Genomic DNA, 22,652 nt, shown 5'->3' on the forward strand with positions numbered 1-22,652 from the left:
GTCTTCAGGTTTCCAAGGCTCTGCCACGCAGGAAAATCAGTTGGCTGGCACACGTGTGTGCCAGAAACCAGAAGAGCAGCTGGCGACGGCAGACATGCCCACAGAGAAGGTTCTGCGTGCCCCCTCTGGCATGCTTGCCACAGATTTGCCATCACGGCAATAGATCATAATAGTGGTGGGATTCAAAATTTTTTACTACCAGTTCTGTGGGTGTGGCTTGGTGGGCGTGGCAGGGGAAGCATACTGTAAAATCTCCATTCCCACCCCACTTCAGGGGAAGGTTACTGCAAAATCCCCATTTCCTCCTGATCAGCTAGGACTCGGGAGGCAGAGAATAGATGGGGGCGGGGCCACTCAGAGGTGGTATTTACCGGTTCTCCGGACCACTCAAAATTTCCACCGGTTTTCCAGAACTGGTCAGAACCTGAATACCACCTCTGGATCATGGTTCATTTTTAATGATTTGGTGACACAGATGTAAAATGAATTTTATACAGTAATTTGCCATTCAAATCTCTTATTATTCCTCCAAAGTTGCCACCGCCAAGTTGTTGCAAGACAACTCCACATGGCCAACTCACCATGGGAATAACTCGCTGTGGGTGGCCAGAGGGAGAGCTGAGCAGGCAGGTGAGCAAACGAGCAGTGGGCAGAGCACAGAGCGCATTAGGGCAGGCACTGGGGAGCCAGGGGCTTCCCATTTTCACAAACACCGCCTCCCCAACATCTGCCCTGATATGCTATGCGCTTTGCCGCTTGCTCAGCTCTCCTTCTAGCCACCCGCGAAGTGCTAGAGGTGTGAAGGGAATGAGTAAAGATGTGGCGAGTTTGGGGAGGATGTGCAGGAGTGCACAAGAGGCATGGCATGGAGATACATGAAAAGCATAGTGCAAACGCAGAGGGCCTGAGAAATGATGCACAGGTGGGGGAGACTTACCCCAGGGACTTGCAACCTTTAACCACTGACTTTCTGGGGAAGCCAATGAGGAAGACTGCAAACGGTGGTCATGTCATTGTGGGATACTGCAACTGATCATAAGTGTGAAACAGTTACCAAACCCAGATCATAATCATGTGACTGCAGCAATGCTGGGATTGCTGGAGCCTCAAGGACCATTCATAACCACCATTCATTCAGCGCTGTCATAGTTTCAAATAGGTCAAGGACTACCTATAAATCATAAGTCTGAGAGCTTAGCAGGAAGAATAGCACAAATGTTAAGGATCTCAATATTCCCAACAGACAATTAAGGTATTTTTTTTTCTTCTGAAATCCAATGATGATTCAGACAAAGAAAAATGACCTCAAAACAGATACAAAATGCTTCCAATGCCCCACTTATGCAACGCTTAAAAGAAAATGACAGGAACAGAAGTGCATATGCACAGTGGGCAGAGTACAGTTTCTATCAAAAATCTTCAACTTGAGAAAGTTATTGATGTAGGCTTTGTGTGAAACACAAAGATCATGTCAAAGAGTTTAAGTTAATGTGCATGTTCATAGAATCACAGTTGGAAGGAACTTTGGCAGTCATCTGGTTCAATTTTTTGCTCAAAACAGAATCAGCAATCCAGGATGGTGTAGTACTAACAGCCCTTTCTCTCTGGCTCAAATATTTACCCCTTCTCTTGCGCATTTGATACCATAGTTCTTTTAATAGCTAGACTCCTCAGAGACAGTTTCCAAGTGCAGCATTATCACCCTTTTTTGTTTAAGCTGCCACCACTCATTTCAGTTATGGGGTCCCACCACCCGTAGATAAAAAGGAAATTCTCTTTATTTTCTACTGTCATATTTGTAAGTAATGTGGACTAATTTTTTAACTATGTCTTGCTGGTGCACAATACCTAAGGACTGACAACGATGAGTATAATCTAAAATACAAAAGTATGATTTTACTAAACCTTCACCCTACAAAACAAAACTACCTATCTGGTCACTGGAGATTGGACAACCATTTGAGTGAAATGCTACAGGGTTTCCTGCTTTAGAGGATGGACTAGACTAGAGACCTCCAAGGTCCTTTCAACTCTGTTATTCTGGTCACTAATCCTTCTCTACAGTGATAATTCTTTGACACTCGGGATCTATTTTAAGGTTTAAAAACCTTTCCCTCAATATGAGTTCAATATGCTACATTTTTTCTCTCATTAATCATCAACTATTCTTCCCTCCAACTAACTTCACCATATTCGCAATCTATCTCGTTTCAGCATCCCTCTTCTTAATCCTTCCTGGATAGAAAAAAGAAATGTAAGAAACCTAATACTTCAGTGGAGTCAGCCACTATAGCAGGTACAATACCTTTGACAGAGGCTATAACCTTGGAATTCAGTTCCATTGCCAATTAGCTCATCATTAAGAATGTCCCTATTTCACCATAATTTCTATGGTTCTGGACTTGTATTTGAAAACAACAAAGAACAACTTTGTTCTATCAGGCAACACAATCATCATAGCTTGTTTTAATTTGTTCTTTTTCTTAACATTGACTATTATAAGACTTGGTTTTTGTACCACTCATTATGCAGGCTGCTCTTTTCTGAACATGCTTCTACAAGTTGTCCTCAACTTATGACCACAATTGAGCCCAAAATTTCTGTTGTTAAGCGAGACAGTTGTTATGGGAATTTTGCCCCATTTTACGACCTCTCTTGCCACAGTTTTAAGTTAATCACTGTAGTTGTTAAGTTAGTAACATTGTAGTTAAGTGAATCTGCCTTCCCCACTGACTTTGCTGGTCAGAAGGTTGCAAAAGGTGATCACATGACCCCAAAACACTGTAACCATCCTAAATATGAGTCAGTTGCCAAGTGTCTGAATTTTGATCACATGACCAAAGGGATGCTGCAGTGGTCATAAGTCTGAAAAGCAGTCATAAATCACTTTTTCAGTGCCATTGTAACATTGAACAGTCACTAAATGAATTGTTGTAAATCAAGGATAATCTGTATTTGCAAATATTCTTAAAATGCAGCACCTAAAGTTCAATTTAACATTCCACATATAATTTAACATAGAATAATGGATTATTACTTCCTGTAAGCTAAACACTACTTTTCTGCTAATACAATCTGAAAATTATATACATTTTCAAAAGAGCCGTATTATGTATGGCTTGAATTCACTGAGGACACAGAATCTTTTTCTGTTCTGCTTCTGAGGTAGATGCTTCCCATCCTATATCTACACTTTCGATTTTTGTATCTAAATAAACATTTTCACATTTATTTCTTTTGTAGTTTATCATTTAATTTCAACCATCAACTTTTTGTAAAATCTTGATGCATCACTAAAAGTGCATGCAACTACAAGATTTCTAGATTAGAGATCAGTTTCCATAGAATGCATTTATTTATTTATTTAAATTTACATTCTGCCCATCTAGCCTTCTAGCGATTCTAGGCAACTTACAAAATAAAAACAATACAAAACATTAAAATGTTAAAATGTTAAATATTAACATTAAAATTAACAAAGATGGCTAAAGAAAGAAGTAATATACAATGGGGTGGATGTAGAATCTTTTCTAATTCACTAACCACCTCCAGTATAGAATACCTCCATCAGGACTCCAGACCAATCGGCAGAGCCAAGTTTTAAGGCCCCTCTGGAAGGCCACGATTGTGGGTGGGTAGGTGGGGGAATCTCAGCTCAAGGGGCACAATGTTTCAGAGGGTGGGAGCCATGGCGGAAAAGGCTCTCTTCCTGGACCCTGCTAGCAAGAATTCCTTGACCAACAGAGTCAGCAGCATGCCACTTCTGCCAGCAAAGGTGGGGCAGGGCAATCCCACTGGGGTGAAACAGTTCCTCACATAAATTGCGTGAGCATGCTTGGAATAAAACTAGACCTTGGTGCACTTATGTCATACTGGGCAATTGCTACAGACTTTCCCATTAGCAGGAAATGCTGCATGAGGGGCAGGTAACCAAGCCTACAAATTCTTTAAGTTACTAAAAAACATTACATGAAAATGCCATAATGGGAAGTCAGTATCTGTGGGCCCACACAGTGAAGATTATGGCATAGGAAAATTACAATCTGTAATGAAAAAGGAATATATGGTAGAGTATTAACTAATGAATGAACTGCAAAAAAAGTTTGAATGAAGTAGTTTCATTCTGTAGAATAAAATTCATAAATATGTTCAGGGAAGTAAAGGGTAGGTTTTAATTATGAATGAAAACATTAGAATATCAAAAAGTATGAATTGGGATTATCTAGGTCTGTGATGGCAAACCTGTGGCACGCGTAACCATATCAGTGGGCATGACAGCTCAGCTCTGGTGCGCATATGCGCTCCGGCCAGCTGATTTTTGGGCCTTCTGGGCCCACCAGAAGTAGGGAAACAGGCTGTTTCCTGCCTCCAGAGGGCCTGAGGGGATGGGGAAAGCCTTTCTCACCTGGCTCCAGATCCTCTCTATGCATCTGGGAAAGGAGAAAACAGCCTTTCCCACTCCCTCAGAGGCCCTCCAAAGGCTTGAAATGGCCCATTTCCCAACTCCCAGTGGGACAGGAAGTGAGATTTTTTGCTGTCCCCAGCCTCCAGAGATTCCTAGAGAGGCCATTGCATGCCAGGAGCGGGGGTGGGGGGGTGGGGGGGGTTGCTTGCACATGCACAGGGCAGGGCGCATAGAATTATGAGTGTGGGCACACACGCACATGAACCTCCCCCCCTCTCCTGGCACACAATGGCAAAAAGGTTAGCCATCACTAATATAGGTTATTGTGAGTTCATATGAAAGTAGAAATTGATAGGTGGTAATGGTTGCATTAGGTTTCACTTCACTGATTGGTGATAATGGAAGAATCAGGGATGAGTTCTGTGAAAAATTGCAACATTCTAAATCAGGGGTGTCAAACTCGCAGCGTCACGTGACATACTGCAACTTTTTCCCTCTTCGCTAAACCGGGCATGGGCATGGCTAGCACATGACACATCTGGCCCGCAGGCCACGGGTTTAGTATCCTGTTCTAAATTAATGAGAATGACATGGGAAATACAGAAAAAGTTACTGGACCAACTGGAGACCCAAGAATGAATAAAAATAGTCATTATTTGATAAATACCTGCTTAAGAGAAGTTTCTGTTTCAAATACATGGGTTAAGCATAAATGAATCCATGTATGGAAAATTAATTGGAAAGCGTGGCTGATTGTATTTTTAAAATGAAAAACTGAACGAATTAGTCAAATGCTATGAAGTGCTATGATGTTCTTGATATGGGACAGGTCATAACTTGGCAGTGTCCCCACGTTCCAAGTATTTTTAGATCTTGGGAAAAATGATATGCAAGAAAAGGAAAAATGTGAAAGGAACTAGACTGTCACTGTTCCTCTATGCAGAGAGAAATATTTTTTTAAAAAGTGAAGATCAACTCACAAGATATTAATCTGTCATGCAAGCCTCTGGCAGAATTAAAAAGATGCAAGTGATGACAATAAGCAAAATATGGGAAGTAGAATGCAGCTTTACTCGAGGCAGAGGGTGAGCAGATCAAGCCCACAAAGCTGCCAGTGGAGTCATTAAGATTGCCAGCTGCAATGAAAACATATATTCCTTGCAATCATTAAAGTTTTCAATGCTAATGGACTGAGCCTACTATTGTTCAGGGTTGGTTCTGCACATATTCTGATTATTCATACTTTGAAACCATCCAGTCCAAAATCATCAGAACTTTATTGCAAGTTTCCTGTTCTACTTCAAGTGAGCTTCTTTAGTTAGAACTTAGTTGCCCCTCTATATCACTTCAAATGAGAATGAGGATCTGTTGCCTGAAAAAAGAAGAAACAGACTCTCTGCGGTGAATTATGCATAGCTTACTTTGGTTGATTAACTTCACTTCCATTTAGAAAAAGACCTTTGCCAACTATTTGTCCTCCAATGGTTTTTTTCTGTCCCATTCCTATTGTCACTTGGAATAATTATCGATTTAAGTAATTAAATAGGGAATCCTTTATCTAGACATATAGATTGACAAATCTAATATTTCATCTTATTAATCAGGGACCTTTTTCAGAGACGGTGAACAAAACTATTGCCATGTTCATATAACATGCTATTCTTGAACAAATAAACCACACTGTGGTTGTTTTGTGTGTGCTGTGTGAACTGAGCCTATCACCATCACTCTAACTTGCAAAAAAATGTGGATTTTCTTCCAGTGATCATTTAAAAATATTATCATAAATGTACAACTCTGAAAAATTACTGGTAATCACTATACAAAAGAAAGGTCTCCCCACAAAACTAAATACCTACAGTAGTTCCTTTTACATTACTTTGGATGGATGTTCCTTCCTACTCAATTTCTTTCCATATCCCTGTCTTTATTAGCAGAGTGTAAATTCTTTGAATAAAAACAGCATCCCTTTAATGTGGAATCAACACATTACACAAAAAACGAACAACAAAAAAGCTAGAAAAACCCTACTCTACCTGAAAAATGCTGTATCTACCCCAGTTCTGCAACACTTGAACTTGGATCGGCTCCATTTTAGCTCTTTCTGAGCATATTCTTATCTTTCATTTACTGTTACAGAAACCAAACATCAAGCAATTATGGAACAAATCCTCTTCAAGCACTACGGTTAAGCTTTGCAAACACATACAACAGAATGAAATAGAAATAAAAATCACATTCACCATGGTTTTCTCCGATTCCTGGCCCGCTCTGATTTTTTTCCAGAACTGCTGCTGGAGATCCACCTACTGGGAGGGAAAAAAAAGAAAGATTAGGTAAGATAATGGATCAGCAAAGTGCAATCAGAAGCAAAAGCAAATCTTCCTTAAATGATATTTTACAACACCATTATTTAAAGCATTTAATTAGAAGAATATATTATAGTCTATCATGCAACACTGTACCCAGAATGAAACTATGAAACTCCTAAACAGCAGGAGAAAGTAAATGGTTAAACTCCTCCCTCTTTGAAGCTACAAAGGTGAAAGAACAAAGTACATGAATCTACCACTGTTCCTAAAGCATGCTTCAACAACTGGCTGTAATAAGAAAAATACAAAAAAAAAAAAAAAATAGTTACTAAGCAGAAAATCTAAAAAAACAAGATTTCTGGTTTAATCTCCTGCACCTTGCATTAATTCAATTATTTACAGTTAAATATGAAAATGTGCACCTGTGGTATTTGTGAGAATCTAATTGGGGGTGCATATATGTTTATATTTTACAATGTTTGTATATTTCCTCAATGACAAGGCTCTGGAGAGGGCATATGTACTACTGCGTGCAGGATCTGAGCAGAGTGGATATTTTTGTGCTACCCCAGTATCCAGTATGTGTGTTTTCACTCTCAAATTGTCCCTGGTTTTGTGCATGGCTGTATTGGCAAGCACAGAGCAGGTTGCATACACTCCATTCTGGTCAGGAGAGAGGGGGAGGGGCTTAGAATAGAGTATTTTGCAGCATACCAAGCTGCTACCTAATTGCCTTTCCCATGGAATACATTCCAGATGTATTTTTTCTACAGTGCTTCTTTCCTCAGACTATCGATGAATCTGGTCCATCTTCCAACTTGATCATTCATTAACAGACTTCTCCTGCTATACTGAACTTAGTCTTGTGTTCTTTTTTTATTGTGTTACGCTGTTGATAGACAGGATTCCCAGGTCCCTTTTACATAACTTCCTTCCAACCCTTCTGCTGGGTTGCAAACAAGAAGATATGGGAAACAAGTCACTTCTGGAACTGTTTCCAACCTTTTTACTGGCAGAAGTTGTGGGACGGATATCTATTTCTTCTTTACAATGAGCTAATGTACTGTGCTTCTGCTTTCCCCTCATGTTGCGATTATGTGTACCATAATCAATCCTGGGAAAGGAGAAATAAGAAAAAAATCCAGATTGTCCTGTATAAGAGGGGCAGAGGGACCAGATTCTGTTGTTATAGCGTAAAACAGTGAAGAAGCATTCCAGAAACCCTTCTTCAGTCTGTTTCTTAACCTTCCCTTCCTTGAAGGGCTCACAACTGTTAACAGAAATGCCAATAGATGGAAATCTGATTTGATTCTGGAATGGTTCTGTGTGAGGAAACGAAACGGGGAAAGAAATGCATACTCCTTTGTTTTGGATTTTGCTGGGCATACCTATGACATATATGTCAAAGGTGTGTGCCATGATGTTTTGGGTGATACACCAGTGTACACCAACACCCGACAACTATTCTTGAGAAGACCAGTTCTCATGTGATATTTGTTTGCTCTGGAGGCCATACAAGAGAATGGGTGTGCTCGTGCCCAGCTTCTGGAAATCACATGAGTGGGCTGTCTTCTTATATGGACTCAAGAGTTCCAAAAATCATGCAAGAATGGAGCTGCAGGTTTTTGGAGGCTGCAGAGGCTGAAGAAAAGCATTCTCCTAAGCCATTGCAAGAACACCTTGTGCGACCTGGAGGAACTTCCAGCAGGCTGCAGGGGCCTGTCAACAGTGCCAGAAAGTAAGTGGAATGCAGATCTTGGGGAGCACGGGTCACATGGGACAACTGTGCCTTGAAGAATGACACGGGGTGGTCTTTTTAAATGACAGCGGTGATACTAGGGCTGATGTCAAGGCCGGGACCTCTACTTCAGACTCAGCCCAGGATACCATTCAGAGTTCTCCCTTGAGGCACAAATGAGAGACTTAAATTACAGGTAGTCTTAACAACTATTTGTTCAGCAACCATTCAAAGTTATGACAACATTGAATAAATGGTAGTTATGACCAGTCCATGAACTTATGGCTATTGGGGCATCTTGCAGTCATGCGATCAAAATTCTGCCCTTTTGGCCACCCTGTACTCCATCTATCTACTCCTGCCACCCACCTCCCTCCGGCTGTCTTCTTCCTGCTGGCCCAGGATCCAGGGCCTGGGTGAAGGTGTGAATTGGACATGGCTAGTTTAATGAAAAGAAGAGGTGACATGATAGCAGTGTTCCAATATCTCAGGGGCTGCCACAAAGAAGAGGGAGTCAAGCTATTCTCCAAAGCCCCTGTAGGCAGGACAAGAAGCTACGGATGGAAACTAATCAAGGAGAGAAGCAACCTAGAAAACTAAGGAGTAATTTCCTGACAGTTAGAACAAGCTGAGTGTGACAGAGCAATGGTGCCTTGTCTGCCAAAGGGACAGTGGGATGGAGCTGGTGGAGGAGGTAGAGCAGCTATTTGGGTGGCAGCTCCCTGTATAGATGGCATCTGTCAACACTGAACAAGGCCTTGTGAAACCATCTCCTTTGTCTGGGTAGCCACTGCCTGCACCTCTCCTGTCCCTTCCACTAGCTCTGTCCCACTGCCTCCTCCCCATCTAGGCTCAGTGAATTCCCTTCAGTAGATGAGGCTGTGCCATCCTGCCATGCACATCCTGAATCTGCACCCTGGGCCAGCAACAAGAACAAATGCCAAAGTTCAGCTAAGAACAATTTATAGAGATAGTAGCAGTGGAATAGAGGGCATCCAAAAGTGCAAAGATGGGAAGGGGAGATAGACAACTGAGGGGAACTGAAGCAGAGGCAACTGTGGCAGGGTAATGATATCTGAAATGGTATCAGGTGGTATGAATAAGGAGCCAAGTACCAAAAGTAACACTATTCCTATCCCTACACATCTTCAACAAATTATAACAGAAACCAGTTTTGCATGTAAGAATGATTCGCAAATTAGAACTAAGGCAATTAGATATAGTAAGTTATCTGGGGGTTTATTTTGATAACTTACATTTTAAATAAAACAAAATAGCTATAACTATGTTCCTTCTTAGTCTTCCTTAGTGAACTAAACAAGTCTTATTTGTGGAACAATCCTATAATATCTATTCAGAATGAAATCCCTTTTAATTCAATGGGAGTTATTACTCAGTAAGTGGGTTTAGGACTACAACTCGAATCTTCTGAGCAGAAAACTGGCTTATGCTTATTTAAAAACATAGTTATCCTACACTTCTATTTTGACCAAAATTTAAGCACTCAGTAATTGGACTGTTCATTCAAAAAATTGGATTACTCCAGAAGCAGCCGACATATGTCAGTGAACACGCTAGATCTGGCACTTGGCTGTGCTAGCAGGTAAGCTAAGCTATATGCAAACATTGATTAATCAATTCATTGAACTGCAATCTTATATCTACTTCCCTCAAAGCTAAGACATAAAACTCTATGATATTTCGTGCTCTAAGCTATTGTCAGCCTTAATATAAAAATGTAACAAATTATGGGTGAAGGCTTAAGAACAAATGCTAATATATTATTGTAGATATAACCGAAAAGTATCTCTATTTCTGTATTTATGTGAAACAAAAGACAAAAACTCATTTATCTCTATGATAAACTCTCATTTATCAAATGAGAGTAGGAAAAATAGTGTCATTTACTGAAATGTTCCTTTCTACATAATTCATGCTGGTAAAAGTTTTTCTCCCCTTGCAGCGTTGGCCATCTTACACATTGGTCTTCTGTTGCTCCCCAGCGAATGCACTTTTGCCAAGAAACCAGAATTTATTAAGAAATCCAACACTATAAAGGAAGACGGGGTGACCTCATTTCTGAAAATAGCTACTATTCTTTCAAAGTTAAAAGCAATTCTCTTAGGTTCATATCTCCCTTTTTTTGTACAATTTTCAAAGCTAAACTCTTTCAATATAGTTTTTATTTATTTTATTTTTCATTTTTGGGAACTTATACCTCCTTTTCCAATGCACCATACTCAGAAACTGTGATGTATCAAAAGTCAGAATCCTGGTTCCTTAAGTGATCAGTCAAATAATTTTAGGAACCAGTGCATGAAAGCAATGGCAACTTTCACATAGCAGACTGCCTCTGATTATAGTTTCACACAGCCATCATTACAGCTATGGTAGTAGTAGATGACAGACCTTTCCGTCTTGAATCTGTCCAAGCAGCCAACCTATGACACTGAATACCAAAAACAATGTGCAGATTATATAGAATGTTATAAACACCAGGCTAGCCCAACTATCCAAAGGGCATCTAAAGAGAATCCTCCATTTTTCATACTGTCCACAGACTTTGCTTTCTCCAGAAGCAGCAGTACTCTCTATGGTCCATTCAGAAGTAATCAAAATAAACTGGTCTCTAGCTTCATAAATGCTTTGTCTAGGTGTACTCACAGGTAATTTGTCTCTGTGCTCCCAGAAAGGTTTGAAGTTTTGAAGACAAAACTCTATGCATCACATAGAAAGAAGTGAAGAATTGTCCCAGCCCTATCTTACCTCGTTTCTTTGTAAGGAGGAGGAGGAGGAGGAGGAGGAGAGAAGGAGGAAGAGGTAGATGGTCCTAGTCTTCTCTTTTACAAAGAGGGTCCTTTTATCACTGACATGAGAACTGGGAATAATTCTTCACTGTGTCAGTATTAGCAAAGGAGAACTGGATTACAACAGCAGGGGACAGGGTCTTGAGTGATAAGTCTTGCTTTTCAGGAATCTTTCCATATCATCTGGATGGATTGGAAGCAAAACATATTTAATTTGAGCTAGTCTGAGTTTAAAACACTCTAACTGGATTTAGAGTTTGATGTCCAATCTAAGAATGGCCTGAGCTTCATTATGAAAACATCTATTGTGAACTTGAAGCTGTTTCAAACCAACATCCTTTCAGAGATAATCCATTTCCACTAAAAAAACCCATGTTCTTAGGCTAAAAGAGCCTAAACTCAGAAAACTTCAAATTCAAACTATCTTGTAAATCCTTAATTTGAACTACCAGGATTTTGTATGGGATTTTCTGCTTGCTCTATGGTGTAAAATTCTCAAGATGCGACATTGAGTTGTGTGAAAAACAGAAGGTCAAGTAAATTAGGCAAAGGAAATCAACAATGCTTCATTTCTCACAAACTGAAGCATGAACACAAACCAAATCGCTAGATCACAATCTTCATTCACACAACTCTGATCTCAAGAAAACTGAGCAAATAGTTTCTAATGTGTCATAGCATTTATCCTCATTAACGAAGATTAATTATGCTTCCCCAACAAATAAACATAGGTGGTAAAACTAGCTAAACTTATAAATTTATGAAACGTTTACAAGATTGCTCTGTGAAGATATTTATCATACACACAGTCCGTTAATACTATAAACAATTGTTTCCCTGGAAAATTTTATCAGCTGTGTTGCAGGTTTCTAACAAATTTGGTTTAATTTTTTAAACATTTTAATTGTAAGATACTTAGAGCAGTTAATGTGAACTAGACAAATGTAAATATTGAAATAAAACAAAACATAGAAAAGATTATTTTGGAAGTGAAAAGGACTTAAAGGAACTATAAGAAATTATTACCATAAGCACACAAATGTAATTCCAGTGGAAATTTGAAAGCTAACAGATACATTACAAGACTTATCTGATAGTCTACTCCAGGAAATAAATGTTAGGTGGCTAGTGATTGAAAATTGCATTAAATTTATGAATATTCATAAAAATATTTCCCATGTGAGCATTAGAACTGATCTTTTATCTACAAAGCATAAAATAAAAATTTTAGAATTTTTAAAAATTCGAGAATATATGAGAATCTGGAAATTATTAACTTTAAAAGATAAAATGTTTAGAAAGTCATCCCAGACAGTTACAGTAACTTAATGAAGTTTATACTAGACAAGTCTATTTCCTTTACACATTTAAATATTAAATGTGTAAAGATATGATATAAATGATATAATTTAAAAACATGTTTTAGTAAAAGCAGATTTTTATTAAAAACAACAAAGATAAAAATCTAATACCAGAGAATCTCTATAACAAAAAGATATTGGAGGAGCCGTGGCGGTGCAGTTGTTAGAATGCCCTATTGCAGGCTGTCTCTGCCCACAACCAAAATGAGGACCCAGAGTTGGGGGCAATATACTGACATTTTTAAACTGCTGAGGGAGTGTTATAAAGCACTATAGAGCAGTATATGTCTAAGTGCTATTGCTATTTTAAAATATATATTTTTAGCTTCATATCTCCTCCCATGGTTGAAAGAGAAACAAAGAACACTTACCTAAATAGGACTGATTAAACAAACAAACAAAAACTACTTGTATCCTCAATTTGGTAATACTAATCAAAATACTAAGAATGATAAACCACAAAACTTTCAGGGGAAAAATTGCCAGCTGAAAACAGTGGAACATACAGTTGTTCCTCATGAGGTGACCATAACACAATGATCTCCACTGGGTTTAGAGCTGTTTAGAGCGATCTTTATTCAAATCATGGTTTGTTCCTTTAAAAGGACCCTGGGTTCACACATAATCACTTTGGAAACTGCATGTTAACTGCTTTTCAACTATTAGGAACCTTTAGATTGACAGGGTTTATAGCACTGGTTGAGCTTCTTTTAATTCTTAGTGAAAGAAGTTTTAAATACAAGTTTAAGAATTTTTAAAAATGGTATAAATAAGAAAGGATAACTAAAATTTTGATTTGGGAAAGTTACAAACAGATTAAGGGTCCAGATGGATTTGAAATAAGATTTTAGAAACAATTATAAAAATCTTTCCTGTGGAATAATGCTTTCATTTTGATTTTTTTTTAAAATGATGAGATGAGACTTTGAAGGCCAAACCTACCAAAGAAACTAAACATTACAATTAAAGGAGAGTGCTTAAAATTTCCTTACTAATACAGAATGAAGCAAAATATTTTAACAATGGACATACTGAAGGATATTGTTGAATAATGGACCCAGAAGTTAAAATTTTAAGAATGACTGCCTCTATAAATAGACAGTGTTCAAAAGATGCTATGGAAGAGTTTTAATGGATCAGACTGAAACTGATCTGCCAGGCTACAAGAATTGTGCACCAAAAAGATACTATACTAGACATACAAATAAAGCCAGTTGATATCTCAATAATTAAAATGGATATACAAATAACAAAAAAAAGCAACCTGGGTAACTTTCCTATATTGTATTTATGGAAGAGGCTTGTTTGAAAGATTCTATGAGAAGGGATAAAGAAAAAAAAAGAAATCAAGTTGTAGGGGATTATTTGAAGGGAATAAAGATCAAGATTGTTAAAAGTAAAAAAGGAATATAAAGTTGTTTATTTGATCAAGTTTAAAATAGATATCTCTAATAACCCTGGCTGTATTTTAAGAGGCGCTAAGTTACTAAAATTGTTTGTACTTGTGACGGGAAATTTATATATTTCTTTTCTTCTTTACTATATTCTTATTTTTTCTTTCTTTCCTAAAGTCCATATACAAGCAACCAATATACAAGTGATTTAAAGACAGGATCTATGGAAAATCTGCAAGCTGCCTCATTTTAAAATTAAGCATAAAGTTTTGCCTACACCCACATATCCTATTTTAGAATCTGTTTTGAATACACCGGAATTGATCTGTAACATATGAAAAGCTCACTATTATAATGAAATGAAATCATCCTTCTGAGAATATGAAGTGATTTTCTGTCATCCATCTGTAAGCAACCAAACATGTACCAAGCCCTTTCTCTCATATCTCAGACTGCAAACATGTCAATTTTCTTCTGCTTTTCAGAATTAAGATGTTCTAAATTAATCAATATTACTCTCTTTATTTAAAGTTATAGTTCATTTCAAAAGATATTTAATATCAAAGTGAACACGGGGCTACTTCACAACATATACTGCTGCAGTCTACTTATGCATCTACATGAAGGATTTAAGAAAGGAGAGTAATAGAGATATTTCTGTTTGGAAATCTACCCTTATCATGTTTTAGAGCTCCTATGAAGCCACAGTTCAAAAATCACATCTGGGGACAGCCCATTATTCAATGGAAGAATGCCTTCTATGTAGAAAATCTCAGATTCAGTACTGCTCTTTTTTATGCTGCTTATTCAATTCAATTCAAAGTGGAAGCAATATAAACAGAAAAAAGGTTGTTTCTATCTATCTTATATACAGATGTGAGTTTCTATGAAGACTGAATATGTAGCTATTAAAAATATCTAATTGGAGAAAACACATGCAGGTGCAATTTTACACATTCCATCCCAGGCCGAGCTTAGTTTAAAGCCCATTAATTGTTCTTGGTGTCTATCTTGATAGAAAAATAAGCACTTGATACATGCACACACTTAAAAACAGCACAGAAAAAAAAACTTTTTAGTGGATAGCACCACTTTGAACTAATATATTGTGAATTTACATACTCAGTATCCTATATGCAAGCATTTACTTTGTTGTAGTACTTGGAGTGCTAATACCATTCTTTCTAAATATAAGGAAAGATAATTTTATGAGAGGGAAGGGAAATAGCTGAATTCTTTCAAAAATAATACAATGAAATTTTGTGACAAATGAAAAGCTTGTCACATGGGAAAAAATAATCAAAAGTACAGAAGGTGGGATTCAGACAAACTAAAACAGATGCAAAGAAAAGCAGCAAAGATTACCCATTTTATGAGAAGAAACAGGCATGTCTGTCTTAAGAAAAAATAAAGCAGAGGATGACTATGATCCTATTTTTCAAACATAAAATGAATCAATAATACAGATAAGACCTTGTACTCATTGTGCTGCAGCCCAATGAACAGGACATGGGATAATGCTCTTCAAATACAGAAAGATAGATTCCACTTGAATCTTAAAAAGTTCCTAAGGTAGTAGTAGCTTGTCTGCAAGGTAGTTGGTTACCATCCTTTGCAGAAAGTGGACAAGCTTCTGTTAAGGATTCTTTAATTCAGAGTTGCCTCTATATGGGGGGAGGGGGGACTGGCTTAAACAGCTACTAATTCTAGAGCAAATTATTATACACTACCTAACCATCTTAAACACAGCAATATTAGCCTTTTTTTAAAAAAGCACAAAGCCACCCTGGATAATGTTGCCAGTTTTCTCCCATGAAGATGCACAGGAACATCTTGCGGCTACCCTGGCTTACGATCCTAACACTGGAATCGTTTAGATTGACCTGAATTAAATAAAATTCTTTAAAAGACACAACTTTATTTTTAGGAAACCTATACACATTTCACAGCAGGTACAGTCTTTTAAAAAAGCATTCTCTCCTATATAACAGCAAAAGAAAGCAACCACCACCTTTTTTGTTTTTTTGAAAGAAAAACATCGTCATAGGCACGTCCCACCCTTTATGTATATTTTTTACATAATGAACTCACACTTTAAAAGCTAGTGTGTACAATTGCTGTTTACAAAAAAATCAGGACTCTCTTCTTAGGCCCAAAAAAATATTCAAGACTGAATTCTGAAGTCCTAATCTGTAGCATAAACATAACACTGCTATTACGTTTAATAGTAAAGTGTAACCACTTTGAAAGGTGTTTTTCATTATTTTTTATTGTAACCTGTAACAAACCCAAATCCTCCTTAAAATGAGCAAAGCACGTCGGTCCAATTTACTGTATTGCTGGTTTGCGATTTTGACTTTTATGCTAATAGGCTTGAACAATGGAAGGCCCGGTTTCTCAAGGCTCCTCCCACTTGTTTTAAGGAACGGCACTAGAAACTGGTGACAGGAGACGAAGACAAGGGAAAAGAAAGCGAGACCGACGTTTTCTCGTATTCGAGAAAACCAAAGTGGGCGAACTGGGCCCAATGGAACCGGAGTTCTCCCGAGCACGTCCAAAGCTCATTCTGACAACTCGTTAGAACTTTAGGGGGGTGTGGCCTGATATGCCCTCAATAGGGCGAGGTTTGTCCTGGCTCCTCCCCTCGCTTTTAAGACTGACAGCAATTAGGGAAAGGCGTCCGGCCTGGGCCTTCGCTGTCTTCCCCGCAAAACGAAGCGAGGCCCGGAGACGTGAAGGCCCCACCCACGAAGCCCGTCGCCGCTACCGCAGAATGAGGGGGACAAGAGGGGAGAGGGCGGCCGGTTGAGCGAGCGCGAAAGGGGTCTCCTCACCTGCGCTCCTCCTCCTTCTCTTGACGGCGCTGCTCCCACCTCAGGCGCCTCGTGCAGCTCCCGCCCACCCGCCTAAGCCAGCCACTCCTTCACAGTGCCCGCGGTCAGCCAATCAATGCCCGTCACTGAGATCCAATCCAGAAACCGAGATTGCGCCTCCTGGAGGAGACAAGTCCATGCTTCTGTTGCTCGGATTGGCCAACGCTCCCGTCAATCATTCTGCCCCAACGTGACAAAGGAGGAAGAAAAAGAGTGGGTGGGGAAGGGGCAGGCCACGACGGCCAATGAGAAATCACAGCGCGTCCTTCACGCCAGCCAGTCAGGATGAGAGAGAAAAAAAGAGGCGCCCACGGCCATTTTCACCTCAGTGCTGTCAAAAGAAGGGAGGGAAATGAAATATTCCAGTTGATTGGCTGCGACGAGAGGCATGCCTGGGTGCTGCAGCAGTTAGGACATTTTCATACCAACTTCTGCCTCTCAGCGTTAACCCCACCGCCTGTGTTCAATCACATCGCCCCGCCTCTACTACGCCTCCGTTTTAGTCCAATCAAAAGTGAGGGCAGGACCTTGGGCTTGTATGGGCCAATTACTGCAGACTATTCCTTTGGTATGCCTTGAAAGGAAAGGGGTTGGTGCGAGAGTGTTTGTGTTAGCGCAGAGTTCAAACTTGGCAGCTTTAAGACTTGTGGACTTCAACTCCCAGAATTCTCCAACCAACATGGAGAATTCTGGGAGTTGAAGTCCACAAATCTTAAAGCTGCCAAGTTTGAAGACCTGTGCTAGGCGTTTCATGTATCGACCTCCGAATGCTTGTGTTTTAATAAAATTTATGCTTCTGTTAGCTCAGATTGTGTAAAATACACTGCTCAAAAAAAATAAAGGGAACACTTAAACAACACAATGTAACTCCAAGTCAATCACACTTCTGTGAAATCAAACTGTCTACTTAGGTAACCACACTGATTGACAATTAATTTCACATGCTGTTGTGCAAATGGAATAGACAACAGGTAGAAAGCATAGGCAGTTAGCAAGACATCCCCAATAAAGGAGTGGTTCTGCAGGTGGTGACCACAGACCACTTCTCAGTTCCTATGCTTTCTGGCTGATGGTTTGGTCACTTTTGAATGCCGGGGGTGCTGTCACTCTAGTGGTAGCATGAGACGGAGTCTACAACCCACACAAGTGGCTCAGGTAGTGCAGTTCATCCAGGATGGCACATCAATGCGAGGTGTGGCAAGAAGGTTTGCTGTGTCTGTCAGCGTAGTGTCCAGAGCATGGAGGCGCTACCAGGAGACAGGCCAGTACATCAAGAGACGTGGAGGAGGCCGTAGGAGGGCAACAACCCAGCATCAGGACCACTACCTCCGCTTTTGTGCAAGGAGGGACAGGAGGAGCACTGCCAGAGCCCTGCAAAATGACCTCCAGAGGGCCACAAATGTGCATGTGGCTGCTCAAACGGTCAGAAACAGACTCCGTGAGGGTGGTATGAGGGCCTGACGTCCACAGGTGGGGGTTGTGCTTACAGCCCAACATTGTGCAGGACGTTTGGCATTTGCCAGAGAACACCAAGATTGGCAACTTTGCCACCGGCTCCCTGTGCTCTTCACAGATGAGCGCAGGTTCACACTGAGCACATGTGACAGACGTGACAGGGTCTGGAGATGCCGTGGAGAACGTACTGCTGCCTGCAACATCCTCCAGCATGACCGGTTTGGCAGTGGGTCAGTAATGGTGTGGGGTGGCATTTTTTGGGGGGGCCGCACAGCCCTCCATGTGCTCGCCAGAGGTAGTCTGACTGCCATTACGTACCGAGATGAGATCCTCAGACCCCTTGTGAGACCATATGCTGGTGCGGTTGGCCCTGGGTTCCTCCTAATGCATGACAAAGTTAGACCTCATGTGGCTGGAGTGTGTCAGCAGTTCCTGCAAGATGAAGGCATTGATGCTATGGAGTGGCCCGCCCGTTCCCCAGACCTGAATCCAATTGGGCATATCTGGGACATCATGTCTCACTCCATCCACCAACGCCACGTTGCACCACAGACTGTTCAGGAGTTGGGGGATGCTTTAGTCCAGGTGTGGGAGGAGATCCCTCAGGAGACCATTCGCCACCTCATCAGGAGCATGCCCAGGCGTTGTAGGGAGGTCATACAGGCACCTGGAGGCCACACACACTACTGAGCCTCATTTTGACTTGTTTTAAGGACATTACATCAAAGTTGGATCAGCCTGTAGTGTTTTTTTCCACTTTAATTTTGAGTGTAATTCCAAATCCAAACCTCCATGGGTTGATAAATTCGATTTCCATTGATAATTTTTGTGTGATTTTGTTGTCAGCACATTCAACTATGTAATGAACAAAATATTTACTACTAATATTTCATTCATTCAGATCTAGGATGTCTTATTTTGTATTCCGTTTATTTTTTTGAGCAGTGTACTTCTGTCAGCTCAGATTGTGTAATAATAATTATACTGTTGCAACATGTAAGTGGCATTAATTAAAGTTTAACAGTGGTTGCCCTGATAATTGGCTGATAATGAGGAAAAGCTTCAGTCGGATGCAGACAGAAAGTGCCCCTTCCTCCTGGTAAAGCAGCCTCGGCTGTGAGCTGGAAAGGACGGGAGAAGGGTCGCTGCTGAGATTACGAGCCTAAATTACAGGCAGTCACAATCTTCGGAATGAAGGGATATGGATGTATTCTTAGTCTCAAGGGAAGAACACACTTTTATTTTATTTTTTTAAAAAAAATCTAAACAAAATAGACTTAAAGACATTTTTTTTAAAACTAAAAAATGCAAACTAAAAATGCAAACTCAGAAGGAAAAAAAATCTTCATTAGTTTACCATTGATATGTAATTGAACATTACATTAACATCTTTAACATTCAACAATTTCTCCATACATCAGGTAACGTACATTGATGCAGCATCCTAAAATATGCTGAATGATCACATTATCACATCAGATACTTCTCATTTTTTTATACCTTCAACATAAAAAAGGTATCCAGATTTTCAGATACATATTCTGAGGTCTAAAACACACTAAATATAATTTTTGATCAATCAACTTTTCATGAAACTCTTGAGGAAATTTTTTTAGTACAATCACCATCTTCCATTTGTAACCTGATATTTTACTCTTAATAAAATTAAAATTTGTTGATATTTTAATTTTCTGTATAATCTGTCCAGAGAAATATAATAAATCAGAAATGAAATAAAAATATACTTCTCTTATGATTATTCATTGCTCCATCACAGCTTAACTGTTCCTTCAGTCCTTTTTTTGTTATAAGAAGGAAAAGATAGACTGGCCAACCTACATAAAATTTTAATTAAAAGCACGAAAAGATCTCTATCTAGAAGAATCTCCAGTTCTTTACTGTTCTTGCACTAATTTAAATTGTGTATTTGCTTTGTATCATGTGTACTGTGCATTTGGTTTCCTTTACAGTACAGCTACATTGGAAACTTCGGGAATCTGAAGGATGGGGTAGAAATTTTCTAAATTACACATTTTTTGTATAAATACAGTTTTGTTTCCTTCCCATTCATTTCTACATCTGTGTAAAATATACCTAAAGGAAATCATCAATAAAATATTTGTAAAATGTACATTAATCAAATTGTAATATTCATTTTGATAATACTAATTTTGCCCCCAAAACTATCTATTGCATCTATACATTTGATTTCATATGTGCCATCATGTTAGAGTTGACTTTTAGCATTTTTTTTCCCCACGGTGATTTTCTTCAAACTCAATGTGCTCTATATCAGTGGTCACCAACCGGTGGTCTGCGAACAAATTTTGGTGGTCCATGAAGAAATTTTTGTATTTTTGCATTTTTTTTTTTTGCACTCACCCTCAAACTATGGCCCCTGGGCCGGATATGGTCCCCGAGAGCAATTAATCCAGCCTGCGCGCGGGAACACATGGCTGCACCGCCCACATCACCCCATCCACACGCTAGCCCCACTCTTAAGGCCGAGCGCAAACCTCACCTTGAGTAGAGCAGTCTGAGCCACACGAGTTGGAACTGGAAGGTAAGACCAAGAGCCGAACGGCTGCCGGGGCTGGGGGGGGGGGAGGTTCAGCCGCCTTTCCGGCCTACATCTCTCCTGCAAGGCCTCTGGGTGGGATTGTAGTAGTCACAGGACTGGCCCGTTGGTGTTGTGGTCCGTCAGCGGCCTGTGCAGATTGTAGCTGATTCTGACGAGGAGGCTGGTGTGGTGCTGCGCCAGCAGTCTGTGCAGCTGGCACTCGAGTCAGACAATGAGGAGGCTGGAGAAGATGTGGTGCCAGAGGCAGGGATTCAGCCAGGGCCTTCAGAACCTCCAGAAGTTCCTCAAAGTGAAGAGGACGAAGAGGAGGAGCCTCTTCTCGATGCATGGGCACGCAGAGCTGCCAAAAGGCAGGAGTGGCTCCTCAAGAGGAGGTATCCTTGAGAGAAAGGCTTGGGGCTAATTGGCCACTCCCTTAGCCTATTTAAGAATGAATGCCGACTGAAGCAATTTGTAGGGAACAACTTTAGTTCACTCTCCTTCGCGTCTAGATTCTGTAAAATTGCTTCTGGGCTTTCTGCCAACCGTAGTAAGATTGTGATTACTTTATCTTTGGTTTCTTGTAGGCTGTTAAGAAAGTTCATTAACAGCCTTTGTTTGAAAAAGACTGAGTTATTTTAGTAAATTAAGTTTTGTACAGACTTTGTGTGTGCTGTGTTCTTTGGGGTCCGTAGCTGGGGCAGAACAGTTGGTCATCCTGAAGCAGCTCCTCCACCCGGGTGCACCAGCGTGCCGGGGAGCTACCTGCTCCCCGGCAGGCTGGTGCACCCAAGTGGAGGAGCTGCTCCGGGATGACCAACGAGCCAGTCCTGTGAGTGAGACTATTCCAGCTCTGGAATATGGGACGGGCCATGGCGGGGCTGGAAATCTCTACCCTGGGGTGGCATGTGCAATGCGCAAAAAGGAGCGCAGCACTTGCTGTCCGAAATTAAATAATGGTGCTATTGCGTTAGCAGGGGAGGGGGTGGCGCAAGCGGGCTGAAGCGGTGGTTGCGACGCCTGGAAGCTGCGGGAGCAAAGCACTACTTTCTTTTGTGCGGCAACAGCATTCTGCCTCTTTATATTTGCGCCAGCCAGTAGCGCAAGGCAGCCCTTGTCTCCTACCACTTGGGACTCAGAGTTGTAAACAGCATCTGGTCCAGCAAGTAGCTGGATTTTGCTCTCCATTATGAATGCCAGATTGGCCCCCTGGAAGCTCTCGTCTCTCGAGGAGCACTCGCTTGAAGCGGCACGGGAAACTTTGGCTGGGCTCCTCGAGAGACGAGAGCTTGCAGGGGGCTGATCTCGCGTTCGCAATGGACAGCAAAATCCTGCTTCTTCTCTCTGCTCTAGTGTGGCATCAGGATTCTGCCTTGGTATATTTGTGGTGCAAGGCAGCCCTCGTTTCCCGCCGCTTGGGACTTAAAGCAGTAAACAGCATCTGGTTCAGGAAGCAGCGGGATTTTGCTTTCTATTGTGGACACCAGATCAGCCCCCTGCAAACTCTTGTCTCAAGGAGCGCTCCCTAAGTGGTGCTGGAAACTTTGGCCAGGTTCCTCGAGAGACAAGAGCTTGCATGGGGCCAATATGGCATCCGCAATGGAGAGCAAAATCTGGCTGCTCCCTAAAGCGGAGCTGTTTACCGCTCCGAGTCCCAAGTGGCAGGAAACGAGGGCTGCCTTGCACCACAAATATACCAAGGTGAACTGATCTGGCTTATGATTGATCTTTATAATCAAACTATTCT

At 40.6% G+C, this 22,652-nt stretch overlaps 1 protein-coding gene across 2 annotated transcripts in view; it reads right to left on the reverse strand.

The window, feature by feature from the left end:
* MTMR4 (myotubularin related protein 4) overlaps window positions 1–16,903 on the reverse strand; it is a 55,470-nt gene extending 38,567 nt beyond the window's left edge. The window contains exons 1-3 of one of the 2 annotated variants that reach the window (XM_070932119.1): window positions 16,852–16,903; window positions 11,222–11,445; window positions 6,649–6,714 (exon numbers count right to left, since the gene is read on the reverse strand). In XM_070932119.1, the coding sequence (XP_070788220.1) occupies window positions 6,649–6,651 (3 nt within the window). In that variant the 5' untranslated portion in view covers window positions 6,652–6,714; window positions 11,222–11,445; window positions 16,852–16,903. The remainder of the gene's footprint in view (window positions 1–6,648; window positions 6,715–11,221; window positions 11,446–16,851) is intronic. The other variant, XM_070932120.1, reaches the window with a different exon arrangement.
* Between the last annotated feature and the right edge of the window lie 5,749 nt (window positions 16,904–22,652).

This window comes from Pituophis catenifer, unplaced genomic scaffold, assembly GCF_029215685.1.
Source record: "Pituophis catenifer annectens isolate HBS135680 unplaced genomic scaffold, rPitCat1.0.hap2 SCAF_1, whole genome shotgun sequence".
NCBI lineage: Eukaryota > Metazoa > Chordata > Lepidosauria > Squamata > Colubridae > Pituophis > Pituophis catenifer.